This window comes from Hirundo rustica, chromosome 3 (assembly GCF_015227805.2).
Source record: "Hirundo rustica isolate bHirRus1 chromosome 3, bHirRus1.pri.v3, whole genome shotgun sequence".
In the NCBI taxonomy this organism is placed as follows: Eukaryota; Metazoa; Chordata; class Aves; order Passeriformes; family Hirundinidae; genus Hirundo; species Hirundo rustica.
The window spans coordinates 110247545-110262810 of NC_053452.1; the positions used below are offsets into that span (position 1 = coordinate 110247545).

Sequence of the window (15266 nt, forward strand, 5' to 3'; positions counted from 1 at the left end):
CATCTCCTATCTTAGAAAAAACAAACAATAAAGAACACCTTACCATATTTGAGCAAGGATTGAAGATGGCAGACCTGATTGCAAAAAAAAGGTACGTGCTTGATCACCTGTGATATACAAGGAAAAAAAGACAGACTTTTGTACCAGAGACAGATTTTTGAAGAACTCAGCAATCTCTTGGGGGATCAAGTTTTGGAAAGAAGTCCCCATGCTGGATGCCAAGCTTTCCAGGACTTTTTTTCAGCTTTTAACACTGGTGACAGTGACTGTCAGACACCCACATATTTCATAATTCCTAATCTTTGCTCTGAGAAGTGATTTCAGGTAGCTATAAGAACTTTAACAGGTCACATACCAACGGCTGCCAACATCTTAAAAGATGCAAGAATTAAAGAATGCCTGAAAGTTTAGTCTTGTCCCAATTACTTATGTAGGAAAGGATGAGAATGCTGTTTCTTTTCTTTTCTACCCCATCTAACATGAGCCAGTATTGTGTCTCTAGAAAAACTAGGAAAAGACCATGTTCTAAAGATTATTCTTCACCCATGATTTCAGTATTTTGGGAAGGGAATGGGAACTGTTGTGCAATCCCACACCAAGTTCCACATCAGTTGGTACACATACAAAAGACACAGTGGTGTTTATGCCTGCATCTGAGTGAATTACAGACACTTAAAGCTAAGACTTCAGGTTACTCTTTCAGCTCTCTCTTATATTCATACACAACCATTTATTTCAAGCATTTGGCAAATAAATAATAAAGCCTGCAGGTAGAGATGAAGGTAAGAGCCCACATGTGGCCTAAGGGTAGTCCCTGGGACTGCACAGTTTTCAGCTGGAGGCAAACACCAACCTCCCAGTGCTGTTTGGCCTAAGCAAGACTTAGGTGCCACGTGGCCAGAAGGTGTGCATGTTCCAAACAGACAACATTCCACTCTCTCCTTAGTCCTTTCCAGTTCCAAAGAGGAAAAGCAGAGCCAGTGGAGCAACTAAACAGGGCATTACCAGATAGCTGGGCAGGTAGGAGCCATCAGGCCTGGTCTTGAATGCCCACCCACCCACAACGAATGGGGCATTCTTAAATTAAGCTATCTTTGCCAATGAAATTGGGTTTTTCTTGTTATCAAAGGCAGATTTTAAATTTAAAACTTGCAAATTCTGAGGTGCATAGCAACGTGACCCAATTATTTCAGAATAGAGCAGCTGAATGCAACCAGAACTGACAGCAGGCCCCTGCAAAATGCCATTAGTCCAACCAGTTCTTGCTGAAGGCCCAATGGCCCAAATTTCAAGCAGTTGCTAACAAGGACAAGCTGTCAGCATCGCTCTCCCTGCCTCCTCATCCCAAATAAAGATATCTAACAGCACAGCATTCTCCCCTTAGACTGAGGAGAGCCACTTCTGCTGTGTCTGGTGTCACTTGCCACAACAGCTACTGTAAATGCTCCGTGGCAGCCTCCCATCCAAGCACAGATTTCACCTGATAGTCTCTGGTTTCTGAAACTAGACAGAATGGCAGCACACAGCTGTGGCTACAGAAGTGACAGGGTTAATCAGAACAGCATTCCCATGCCAGACTTCAGAGGGAAGCTTGTTAAGTTTACTAATAACCTGTGGCTGTTTGCCTGAAGAATGTGGTTATTAGTCACACAACAAAGGGCTAGAAATAGGATGCAGTTCTCAAACTGCTCTACAGATATATAGGTATGTGTACACTGAAGTTAATGTGTAAAGCAGAGCCTCAGACCAACCTGTAATGTAACCTCCCGTGGGTTTAAGTTTATCAAACTGCTTGTCATGCTTGGCCCGCTCTTCGGAGGTGATAGCCCATATGTTTGGCCCTCCTGGAAGAAAAAAAAACCCAAAACAAATCAACAAAAAAACAATGAACAACCGAATGGACTGAAAGCTTTCTAAACTAAAGCACGTCACTTGCAAAATGAAAGCCTGGCTTTCTCAAGAGACAAAGTTAGATGTGGACACACCCAGCTCCTACAAGTTTGGCAAGGACATTATGCAACACAAACCTGCTTCCCAGATGTGCAAGCCGAGCTGAGACAATTCCCCGGCCACACTGCTTCACCCTCGGCTTTCAAACAAGCTCTGCCGTCCTTCAAGGCTGGTGCAGAGCAGCTTCCTGTCGCTGCTGATTGTTTGCAGCCCGGGCAGGATGTGTCTCACCATCCCCTGGGTGAGCCAAACACTCCCTGGCTCACTGATGAACATTCACTGTCACCCAGGTTCTCATGCACAGGGTTAACACCCCTAGGTGACAAAAAGGCTTACACTTGTGCTGCCAGCACTCTAAAAGCAAAATTGCTAACAAAAATAATTTGGTTTTGTCTGACAAAGAAGATTGTGGGCTGTTTTTGTTTTGGTTTTTTTTTTTAAACAGCATGCAATTTCCACTTCACATATTTCAATACTTTATGAAGTATAAAATATTACAGCCTGAAAGTAGGAATGAGAAGTTACAGGGAACAACTGTTTACAGAGTTGTGCTGGTAATACCAGGCAGAACCAGATGGACTTTCAGACATTCTGCAACCTGCTGCATAAAGGTCAGGGTGTGAATCCTTTGCAGGAAAAGCAGCTTGCCAGAAATAATTGGGGTTTTGTTTTTTGGTTGGTTTTTTTTTTTGAGTAGGAGTAAGTTTTAGCCAGGAAGTTCTTGACAAATATTTAACTTTTTCAAATCAATGAATGCAAGAATTAGTCAAAATTTTGAATGGAACCACTCAAAACAGCATTAAAAGGTTATTACATGAAAAACACTTCTAAAATTGCATTCTGCTGAGTATTACTACTTCTAAAGAACTGTTAATCTGTTCAAGTGTTTGTATTGCTCACTAAAAGACAGTCAAGGGAATAAATAATTATTCTAGTAAGATATTAACAACTTGCTTTAAAATCCACAGCACTTTGAAAGAAAGTTACCATAAAATGCTTCCTCTTCCTATATTAATCTTATTTCAAAGCTTCAAATCTTCAAAATTTCAAGAGGTTTTTCCACTGTTTTTCAATGTATAACAGCAAAGTGAAGGGACTGTGAGCTGATATACTTGCCAATACAGATCAAGTAATAATGTTAATCATCTCTCACCTCTGTGTTTATCTTCTCAAACAAATACATTTTCAAAAAAATACTTAATTTTGCCTCTTAAGAAGGTCCTGTTAAAACTGTATTTCTCCTTGCATTTGTACAGATTTAATTCTTTACTCTTGCTCCCTTAGTAGAGAAATAAAATAGTTAAAAAGACCAAAACAAAACAGAAACTCACTGGGGAGATGTATGACAGAAAAGATGTGAGGGCTTTAGGATACAACCTCTACACAACTGAATTTAGAGTTTTTCTTCTCTATCTTGAGGATATAACAATTTTTTTTCTTTTAGTGTGGCCTCAATGAAAGTGTCTTCTTGCAGGTTACATGTGAAATTGCACTTCAAGAACACCCCCTTTTTTCTTTTGATTAAATGAGTCTAAATAAATCTAGATTAGATACTGATAATAATAAAGTGAAGTAATCTGAATCAGATGCCTAGAATTCAATGGCCACTGTAAGTATTACTGTAAGACACTAATGAGGACAACTGGCACCCAACCGCAAAAATTAGAGCAGCACTTAATTTCTATAATCATAACTACATTTTATGCACTTCCCATTTGTATCTTAAAATTAGCACTTTAAAGAAATCTATCTTGACCAGATGAAAAAATGCTCCTAAAGCTGCCAGCAGCCAGTTCAGAGAAATTGACTACTTCTTTTCATTTTTGGAAAACAAAATATTAATCACATTACATTTTCCTTCTATTAAGTACTCCTCTTTGAACGTCTTTTGAAGCAGGTAGCTGCAAAACTCCTTGGCTTTTTAAAATTGATGGCAGAAAGATTAAGACCACCACAATATATTCACATGGTCAGTGGTTGCAAAGTGATAAAAACACAGTAGCAATTTCCTGACTGGAGTTATGGCCATCACCATAGCCCCTCTAGAGAATCTGATTTACACTGTAAGACAACATTTGTTTATTTATATATGCACAGTTTCTTATTTATATGTCATAAATTAAGCAAGAAGATGGCAATCTTGAAAATCTAACATATTTCCGTATTCAAAGAGCTGGTTTACTATCTGGTAAATTATGTTTCCTCTCCAACAACAAAATTCAGCATTCTACACAGAATTATCTCAAAAGTGTTAAAACCTTGCAGGTCAGCAAATCCCCAAATTAATTCCTGTAGCTGTATGATGACTAAAATCTCATTCAACAAATGATTTAAGACCCACATTCACCCTTCATTCTCATTTTTGACTTCCTTAACACGTCCAAGAAGATCGCTATTTTTTGCACACTTGATGTTTTGCACATTTTACTTCTGCAATTACATCTTTAAGGTCCTTTCTGTTCCATGTCTGTGATTCTGATTTAGTCAACACTCCTGTAAGGAGCAGGAACATCTTCAGCTAGCCCAGGTTGCTCAGAGCCCCATCCAGCCTGGCCTCAAACATTTCCAGGGATGGTGCAGCCACAGCTACTCTGGGCAACCTGTGCCAGGGCCCCACCACCTTCACTAAAAAATTCCATTTTACATCTATTTGAAATCTACAATCTTTTCGTTTAAAACCAACACCCCTTCTATCTCAAGAGGTCCTGCTAGAGTGTTTGTCCCCATCTTTCTTACAGGCCTCTTTAAATACTGAAAAGCCACAGAAAAGGTCTGTCTGGAACCTTCCCCCAGGTTGAACAACCGCAAGTTTTTGCAAGTATAAATTTCATTTAAAAAAAAAGAAATCTTTGACTAAAACCACGTTATTATCAACAAGTGGTTCTACAACCTTCCACAGTCCTAGTGAGTCAGTGCAAGCAGCTGTCATGGAATACTGATAACTACAAACACAAGTTAGCAAAAGCACATTGTGGAACATTCAAGGAACTGTGCATATACCTTGAAAACACCAACCTGATAATAATTTATTTTCCAAAGTAAAAACTATTTCAGATCCTCCCTTTCCCTAAGGACAGAAACTGAAAATCTTATTTTTCTGGTGATTAATTCCATAAAAATATGCTCACTGCTGGTTTCTTTACAGGCATGGAAGAAAATGTAGCTAGTCTTCAAATCCAATATATAAAAATATAGATTTTTAAAAATATACATATTCATAGCAGGAATTAGTATCTAGAGAATAGCGCACCTTTAAGTCAGCACAGTCCTCCCAATGAAATTTTAGTGCTTGTCTGTAAATGAACAAAGTCCCATAAAATTAAGTTTTACCCTAACATCTCTTGAGAGAGTGTCTGCCATCTGCAGCCTGAACTAGAACAGGTCACTGTTTTCTGAATAGACATTAATAACTGTTGGACAATGAAAGTATTTGTGTAAAATTAAAAAAAAAAAAAAAAAAAAAAAAATTTAAAACAACAGTGCTTCTGGTAGGGATCCACAGTGAATGCAGTCAAACCCCACCCACACTTATTATTTAAAGGATTCACTGTTTTTTTCAACTCCTACCCCATATGCCACAGAACAAGATAAAGAGCACTGCACAAGAGGGAAGGCTAAAGCACTGTGAGTGCTTATATTTAGATTAACCAGATGCTCACAGCTCTTTTGATGATACCCTTGGTGACACAATAAGTAAAATATGTGTACAGAAAAGCTCATAATAAGATTTCTCAAAATACCATTTGAAAATGCCATACCAGTCTATCTGAAAGAAACACTTGGAGTAACAGGACTCATAAGGTCTTGGCAATTCCACAAAGCACATCACGACACTATATTCTCCAAAGTAATTGTAGTGTTTACCTATGTAGTATAACGAAGACCATTACAAAACACAACCAAAATTAGTTTGAAACTTGGTTCCCCTGTACCATCACCATCAAATCATGCTACAATCCTCACAAGTATTATGTCTGCTTCCCAAACTACCATAAGTGGTAAAAATGGACACTCAGTGCAACTGCTGAGGAAAGTTACACTGCCTGGTTTACACACAACCATGTTCTGGGCATGCTGAATGGTGACCAAGGGAAGATACTCCTTTTCTGGGAAGGGCAAAACTGCAGGGAGAGTCAAACATCTGCCATCCAAGATGTGTCATCTAAACTTATCTGGCTTAGCTCAGCCATTTTTTGCACTAACACGCCTTCAGTTCCATCATTGAGAAACATCTTGCCTGTAAACCAGATCCAATGAATTTTGCATAGAGACATTGCTGTTCTTCCGTGCACACGGCCCCAGTCCTCACTCATGGCAAATCATGCATGAATCACAAACCAGACTGCAGGTGACTGCTCTTCTGTGACCACAGAACGGGCAAGAGGAAGGAATCTCCTTGATGGAGCAGTGCTGAACCTTTGGCTGTCCAAGCAGCAGTGAGCTGCAATACTTTCACAGATCAGTTCCCCACCAGAAATCAAGACACAGTTGCTACTACATGCTCCCATGAGAGGCTTTGCTGTAGACAATGAATAGTACGCTACTTTTCTGACTCAGCTTAAATTTCTGGGACATTTTTGAGATCTAAAGAATTTTTCCCAACTGTAGCTGATAAAATTTTGGAGAGGAAAAGCAGTACAGTCTCTCTGACAAGAAGATATCTCATAAATTCATTATTCTACAAAATAGGTTACTTTAGAATCTTACAACTTCATACACTAAGCCAAGACTGTATTTGACTACCCTGCATTTTTAGGAACCAAAACTCGTGAAATGCTGAACTTGAGAGATTTTCCCAACAAAGACTTTCCCTGTAACGAGTAACTGTCTTCACCTGCTCTTTCTGCTTATGAAAAAACACAAGTCTATCTTCGACTTCTGGAAGACAGAGGCCAAATTTTCTTTCTTTCCTAAAGAAGGCTGGCACTTTCAGAGAAGACTGGATAAATGTCAATGGCAATTGTTCTTGATATCCATTATTGGAAACCTGGACTTCACTTCAAGAAATGCGTCTACAGTTTCGCTATTCCAAACCAGAAAACCAACAGTGAAAGATCCTTTACTTGCCCACTCCAAAACTCCTCAACACATCCAAGAGTTCAACGTCACATGTGGAGTCTGCCCATGTAGAAAGTCCATGTGGGATGACAAAGACCCAAACACCCAAAGCTAAACATCCCTTGAACTTCACTCTCAAGACTTCTCTGAAGATGACAAAATACAGACTGACCTCACTTCCATGTAACAGGTATTTCTGTAATTCAGTGTGGCAGCACTCCATTTTCTACTGTTGGAAACAAGTGACTGTGCTGTTGATTAGACATCTTCAGTTCTTTAAGTTAATTTTAAATAAAAGACACCTCTCTAGGTGAGAGTAGGGAGGTCTGCTTACGGCAGGATCACAGCATTTCAGGAAAGCTCCAGAAACGTCTTTACAACACTGCATCAGACAGACCACCTTCTGAATAAAATAAAGGACTTGCTTTGATGGGCTGCCAACATCAAAAGGGAAACAAACACTGTTCTTTCCCTAAAATGGTAAATAGCCATTGAAAAAGAGGGGAGAAAAGAAAGTGCAGTCCTAAAAGAAAAGTAAATAGACTTGAAAATGCTCTGTAAAACCTCTGCCACTATACTACTGCCCACAGGCAAAGGGTAGCTACAGTGAGAAACTATGCTCCTACAACCTACAAAGTTAATTAACTCCACAGAGATAATAAACCTAAAGTGAAAGAGCATACCTTGTACGTATAAGTCATGAGGATAATACCACCACTTCTTTAACTATCAAAAGAACCAGCATGAAGCTTCATAACGACCCTAAATAAATATTTATCCCTATGTTTAAAGACAGGAAAATTTTAGCACAGACATGCAGCAACATGCCTCAAGCTGTATAACAAGGGGTTTTCCTTAATGCAACCAGCAAGCCCATTACAGTCTCCTATTAGGAGCCCTCAGAGAGTTGTCTGGTCTAGGACATATTGGGATAAATCTAATAATTCCAGTCTTTCTGTGTTTGCAGATAAGTTTACCACAGAAGTATTTATCACAGATTGGATTTAATGCTCCCAACTGAGATGTTGAATCAGACTTCTAATGTTTCCTCTGTGGTGAGTAAACACTCCAGGAGTCTGAAAATACACAGAACATTTTACCATTAGTCTGAATTTGAGATTCTTTATCAGGGTCATTGTTATTTTCTATATTTGTTTCCCTTCCTCGCTATTGATTCTCTATATCAAACACAGGAGAAAAATGACTAATAATGAGCATTTATCCTAATTTATGTGCGCTAATGTGTTATGAACTACTACTGTGGAGGCTTTGGGTCCATCCCAAAGCATCACCTGCTCCTCCTTGAGCATTGCACCAGCTATTCCCAGCTTCCACAATCGCAGGCCATGGCAGGAGCCACATGCAATCCCCTTTCACAATACATACATTCATCCCCAATAACTCATCCTACCAGAAATGCTACATGGAGGCTCTCATTTTTATTAAGCAGCACAAAGGCAGCTGCCACAGGAAAAGGGTATCTATTTCTGTGCTTAACTGTAACTTCAGCAACTTCTTTTTATGTGCACATAGTTAAAAGGAAAAGCTTGTAGCTAAAGCATGTTAAACACAGGGAAACATGATTCTCCCTAAATTTTGCAACTTCACTAAATTTACAAGAATCGGGCCTGTTGAAGACAAGAGAATTTTTAAAGATTTTCAAGCATCTCTGGCACGTTATCAAAAAGCAGCTGGTACCTGCAGACAGGTTATTAAATAGTGTCAGGCACATGCAACTCTGCAAGATTTGGCCAAGAAAAGCTTGTTTAATTGAACAGCAAACTTACAGAAATGTGGACAAAGCAACAGCAGCCACATGGCATTTTAGAGTACAATTCACATTCTTTACATTATGTACAGAATTTCCAGATATTTGGTATACTGGGAACCCTCAGGTTGAGCAGGTCACTAAAATCAAATATTTATCTTGTTTATACTATCCACCTGCTCCTGTGGTGCAAAATTCCGCCCGGTGATCTTGTCACACTGGCACCCCCCAATTTAATACACAAAATCCATCCATAAAGGAGGAACATTAAGACACAGAACACTTCGTGCCATGCAGTGATCTCAATGTAGAAACATAATCCATGCTTTTAGAAGGAGTATAATCCCTAAAACAATTTAGAGATACCTAATAGTGTAATCCATGCTAACAGTATATATCCAATTCTTTCCTGAACTCTACAGAACACTTGACTATTCCAAAGCACTTAAACTATCAGTTTATAACAGCAGGATAGCATTTCTACACTTTATAAATATCACAGAATCTTTCAGCTCATTAAGGCTATCCATTTTCAGAAGATAATTTTTAATTAAATTATTTCCAATTCCACTGAAGCACTAAAAAAAACCCCAACCCACACCAAGGAAGCAAAACCCCAAACAAACAAAAAAAAATGATTTAAAGTTTTATTAAAGCTCCACTAATGTAAAAACACATCAGGAAATGTGCGCTAGAAATGTGTATAAACTCAACAGTATTCTGAACTGCAAATTAACATGCTACCTTTTTCATAGTTTTCTGTAAAATTACTGAAAATTTAGCCAATTGGGTTTTTTTAAGTTTTAATGAAGCAAGCTTCCTATTTCTCATCAAAAGTGCAATCACTGTAATGTGCAATGTTGGTAAACTCATTTTTCTTAGAAGTTAATTAACTTTGCCCTTCCTTACATGGAGAAGTTGGCACACAGAGCTGGGCTTAACCGAAGGCTTTGCCAGATCTAGATTCAGTATCAGCAATTAATGTAAAATTATTTTCTGCCTGATTTTAGAGAAACAATGCCAGTGAAACCAGCTGTAGTTGCTGAGTTAACACTGATGCAGCACATGAAACAAGTCCATTCTTCTATCCAATGACAGCTCTGTCTGCGCCCAGAATCACAGAACCACAGAATCATTTAGGTTGGCAAAGACCTTTAAGACCATGGAGTCCAGCCATTAACCCAGCACTGCCAAGCCCACCACTAAACCACGGCCCTCAGTGCCACATTTACACTTCTTTGAAATGCCTTCAGGGATGATGACTCCCCCACCACCCAGGGTAGCCTGTCTAACGCTTGACAACCCTTTCAGGAAAGAATTTTTTTCCAATATTCAATCTAAATCTCCCTGGGTATAACTTGAAGCCATTTTCCCTTGTCCTGTCATTTGTTACTTGTGAAAAGAGACCAATCCCCAATTGGCTGTCCCCTCCTGTCAGGGAGTTGTAGAGGGTGAGGTGGTTTCTCTTGAGCCTCTTTCTCTCTACGCTGAGCCCCCCCCAGCTGCTCCTCCTCAGACTTGTGCTCCAGAGCCTTCCCCAGTCCCATTCCCTTCTCTGGACACCCTCCAGCCCCGCAATGTCCTTCCCGAACTGCAGGGCCCAGAACTGGGCACAGGATTTGAGGTACATCAGCCCCAGTACCCAGCACAGGAGAATGGTCATTTCCCTAAACCTGCAATTCATACTTTTGGATGGATTTTAGAAATGGAAAGAAGAGAAGAAAAAAGTCACACCAACAAGAGTCTTTCCAATGGAAGGTATGAAAAGGTCAAGTAAGCAATATTATCCTGGCATAATATAATCATACTTAGCTAAATTTTCCAGCTTTAAGCCCTGCCTCCATTTGCTTTTAAGGCGAGCAAACTCCCAGCTGACAAAATCCATAGCCTTCCTTCCCAGGCTGGAGTAGAAGATGGAAGAGTTGCTTATCCTTCAGTTAAGGACAAGTCAGAAGCTTTTTTGAATAAACTCATCAACCTGTAGAGTATCAAAGCCTTCTGTGAGGAAAATAAAAAATTTTAGTCACCTTGTTTGCGGAAAAAGATCACCAGAGCTTAGACAAAACATTTCTAGTCCTGGAAATGATGCTGTTCAGCAGCATTCACAAAACAACCCTATGACTTAATTAAAAATTTACAAAAGAACAATTTGTTTAATTATTGTCTGGCAAATCCCTGTGGAGTGCAGCAAAACTACTAAGATTCAGGTGAGTTTCCATCTGTGGTAGCCAATAAATCTTTCTGCACCAGGAGAAATGCAGGCAGTAAAAGTACCAGGGAAGAAGATATAAAGTGAACCTTGAAATTAGGTGCAGTAAAGGAAATTATTCTCCCACAAAGACATAAACTGACAAAATCAGAACAGAATTCTGTTTCAGGAATATTAGGTCCCTTCTAGTAATTTTTCTAGTTCTCACCATTATCTGGCCATCAGAGCACAAACATTTTCGGGTTCTCAGACTTGAGGAGGAAGTCTGGGACCAGACTTGGATTATATTTGCAATGGAAATCTGGGATACAGACTTGAAAGAAAAGAGGAAAACAGGCAAACAAAAAAATACCCCCCAAAATTACACAGGAAGGGTGGGAAAGAAAAAAAAATGAAGAGGCACTTCCTGAATGATCTTGGAATAAAATAAAAATAGGAGATAATTCAGGAAACAAAACACAGTAGCAGCAGGCTGAATATTATTCCCCCAGCTGAGATCCCAGCACAGAGTGACAGTCTGAACCAAGCATGTGGTGGTGCTGCTCCAGAATGTTTCCTCAAGCCCAGTGCAACTCCTGAACCAGAGGTACTGCCTCATTAGTACAAGGAAAATCAATCTATCCCTAATCATTTAAAGAATCCAAGAGCTTTTGTCATCCACAGCTTCCTACAGCTTTCTTTGTTTAGCTGACACAGTACAAAGTGCTCGGTATGATTGAGATCTGTCAGTGGTACTTTCTGATACTGCTTAAGCCTTACGTTATCAGAGAGCAATTACCATTCCCTTGCCTGAAAAATAATGGATGACCTTGGGAAGGCGGCATCTGCTGTTTCCACCATCCCCACCCTCTCATTTCCAAGCTGAAATGTCCTAGTCAATTCAATTAATCCACATATGGAAGCTGTTCTGTATCTTTAATCACTCTTTTTACCCTCCTCTTTGTAACTTCCAGTCCTGGCAGAAAGAAAAAATGGAGGGAAAACTGGAAGGAAACACAAAGGAAACAGAGGCAAGAATTAAGAGAGTTTGCTTAAACAGTACTCCTTAGAAGGTTAAATTACTAATTAGCAGAACCTGCCAACTATATCCACCACACATACAATATTACTTTCCTAGCATGCATGGGGGTTTGATGTGAAATATAACAAATTAAAACCGGCTTCATTCATGTTCATACAACCATTGGTACCAGTTTATATCACGGTCTCTCATCCTGCCTTGCCAGTGGCTCATAGGGACACTTACAAGCTAGAATTTGGAACAGAATTTTTCCCTGGGTATTACAGTTATTACAGTTTCTCAGTTGCCAGAAACCACCGATTTAGCAAGCATCTTGCTAAAGAGTGAGAAGCTCTTAGCAAGCTTCTTGGGGGTCAAAAAAGCCCCTAAAGGAAAAAAAAAAAAAAAATCCATGAAACAGGTCTTTCCTCCTCAAGTTTTGACTCCATGTACTGTTTTCAAAACATCTTAAAAGACAGCAAGTCCTAAAAATGAGTTGTGAGTTGCTCATTATGTGAAACAAACTACCAAACCAATAAACAAACCCATTTTCTTCTGCTAGCCTTAAACTCAATCATTTCACTAGGTATAGTGTCGATTTTCAGCTATGAAAAAATACAGTGAATATTCCTTCCCTTGTTAACATTTTCTATACTGTTATGGCTTTTTATGGCTTTTAGCTGTTTTTAAAAAAACACCTAAACTATCTTTAGCTGTCTCTAAACGAAACGATTCTGTTGTTAGCACAGGAGCCACAACCTGTCTGTGGCCACCTTTTTCACAGGTATCCTTACTTTGTGTTTAAATCCAGACCTTTTTGTCTAACAGATTCTGGCAGCTACAGACTGGATCATTTCCAGAAAAGGGAGTTTAGTGAATGTTATCTTCAGGCCAGGTTAAAAAGGACTGTCTGTGTATTTCTTCATCCAATCTGAATTCCGAGAATATGAGAAATAAGAGGAGAGATTCTGCGGGCCTTCCAACCCACATGATCTCCATCAGAAACAGTTTATACACTCACACTTACACATTTTATTTCCCCAAGCCTGAAGATTTCCTGTGAAACACAGAGCTATGGAAGCACTATTATTTGTTGCACAACAAATTTCACTTGTCGCTGGTAAGAAAATATAAGTGTACCCTTTTCGGCTCAGTTATACAAATATCAACACATGCTGTAACAGGTGCAGAGCTCCAAAACAGTGAAACCAGGACTTTTCAGAAAAGATTTGCTCCTAAAGAAACAACTGTGCTGCAGAGATCATGGTTCAACGCTAAATCATGGTTATGAGAAGAAACGCAGGGAAAAATGTCAGTGAATAATTTAAAATATACCACCTCTTATTTACATTTACATATCTAAAAAACCTTTAAGCAAATTACTTCAGCAAGAAGTAAAAGAGCAGTAAAAGTTCTTGATATTCATTTACTCTTACCTATTCTTGAGACCTGCATACAGAGAACTTCACATCCAACTAAAGCAGAAATTATTTTAGCTTATTAAAATATCTTCTCGGAAGATGGCCAGTATGAATGCTAGTCCCATGGACACTGACATTCTTTCAGCTTTCCAGGGTTTCACCCCTTCCAGCTCTCTCAGTGATGATTTAAGGCTACTGCCCCATTGTCGGAAAAACAACAGATGTCCAAAAGAACTGATGCAGTACACTGGAAAGCCTGAACATACAAGATTCCTAATTAAAGTAATAGGGCATTATATAAATATATTTGACAGACCACAATGCCTGGAAAATGTGTTTGTTCTTGCCATTATAATTAGTGGGCTAAACCTGAACTCATTCTGCCAATACTGATTAGTATCATCTATGGCCTGTTCAAAGTGATGATCACAGATGATTTGGAATTTAGTCGATGCTAAGATGGTGCCACTTCACACAATGCTCATCAACTCTAAATTGCAACAACCACATGAAGTGGCTTATCGGAGTAATTTATTTCACAAACTTGGGACTTAAACCTTCAAGGACATGAACATCTTAACAGTCAAAGCACTTTGAAACTTGGCCATGTGTTAGATTTATGTTTCTGAGTTTTTTCAGCTAAGCCTTCAGCCTTCTGCTCCATTTTGGGAAAGTATCTGTAGTTCCTCTTGTGTTTTTTGTTTAGGGTTTTATACACTTTGAACAGAAAACACCAGGAAGTCTCTCTGACATCCAAAATGAATAAACCAGCTTGCATTACAGTATTAGTGCTCTAGATAAAAACCATCCTGGGTTTCCCACTCACCTTATAAAAGCTAGCACATGATACTAACAAAATGAAATCTTAGCAAGACAAAGCTACAGGCTTAGAGTAAGTCAACAGCTCAAGATCTAACACTAATCTTCATTATTATCTAATTCTTCGTTACATTTTAGGAGAAGGGACTTCCAAGGTCACCATGTGCAGATTTCTGCTTCTCCAAGAAACTCTAATACATTAATTCCTTACTAAAATGCAAGTTCTGCCTTAAGGCCATCAGATTTCCTCCTTGACCAGGGTCCAGAATGTCACTGCTGACAGAACAATTCCCATTTCCAGACCAACTGCATCAACAGCTCGTTCATCGTTATTTACCCTTGTGCTAACACTGTACTCAAAGACAAGCCAGTTTCCTTCCTTAATGTTGTTCTTCATAGTAAGAAAAAATAAATAGCAAATTTATTTACTGAATAGAAAATGTAATGAAATTGAAATTAAAACCCAAAACACAAGAGTAAGCTTTTATCTGGGCAGGTTAACAAAGGCAATCCCTTTATTCTTTCTCAGCATTTAATTGCACTGAAGCCCAGCTCTGTATCTATTTCACTCCCTGGGTTTTTTTCCCCCTCTTAAGCAGACAACCCAAATTCTACCCTCTAACCCACATGTCTCACCAGTGCCTGAAGCAATAGCACACAGCACTCCTTATTTCATCCGCCACATTTGAGGATGCATTTCCTTTCCCTTAAATCACGTAATTACTACATGATCCTCTAATACATCCGGTTGTCTTCCTCGTTAGTCACAGCTAACTGCTGAGTTCCCAGCACACAACAAAAATTCTTCTGGCCCATAATGGTATGCTAAAAAGTTATTTGAAGTCGGCACAGCAGAAATGTGATGAAATTTAGCCCATGATATGCAGCCCATACTATGTAATTCTGGCTGGAAAATTACTCCAGAGTTTGTCATCTTCCAATTTAACCTGCATATATTTTCTTTTTACTGATGATAGTGCCACAAATAACTATTAAGGCTGGCATCATCATAAAATCCATGAAGAATAATATGACTACAAT

The 15266-nt window shown here is 39.1% G+C and overlaps 1 protein-coding gene across 10 annotated transcripts in view; it reads right to left on the minus strand.

Moving 5' to 3' along the window:
• Positions 1-15266, minus strand: part of ITSN2 (intersectin 2) — an 81573-nt gene that overhangs the window by 48308 nt on the left and 17999 nt on the right. For all 10 annotated transcript variants that reach the window (XM_040058569.2, XM_040058574.2, XM_040058571.2 and 7 more), the window contains exons 3-4: positions 1752-1844; positions 44-107 (exon numbers count right to left, since the gene is read on the minus strand). In XM_040058569.2, the coding sequence (XP_039914503.1) occupies positions 44-107; positions 1752-1844 (157 nt within the window). The remainder of the gene's footprint in view (positions 1-43; positions 108-1751; positions 1845-15266) is intronic.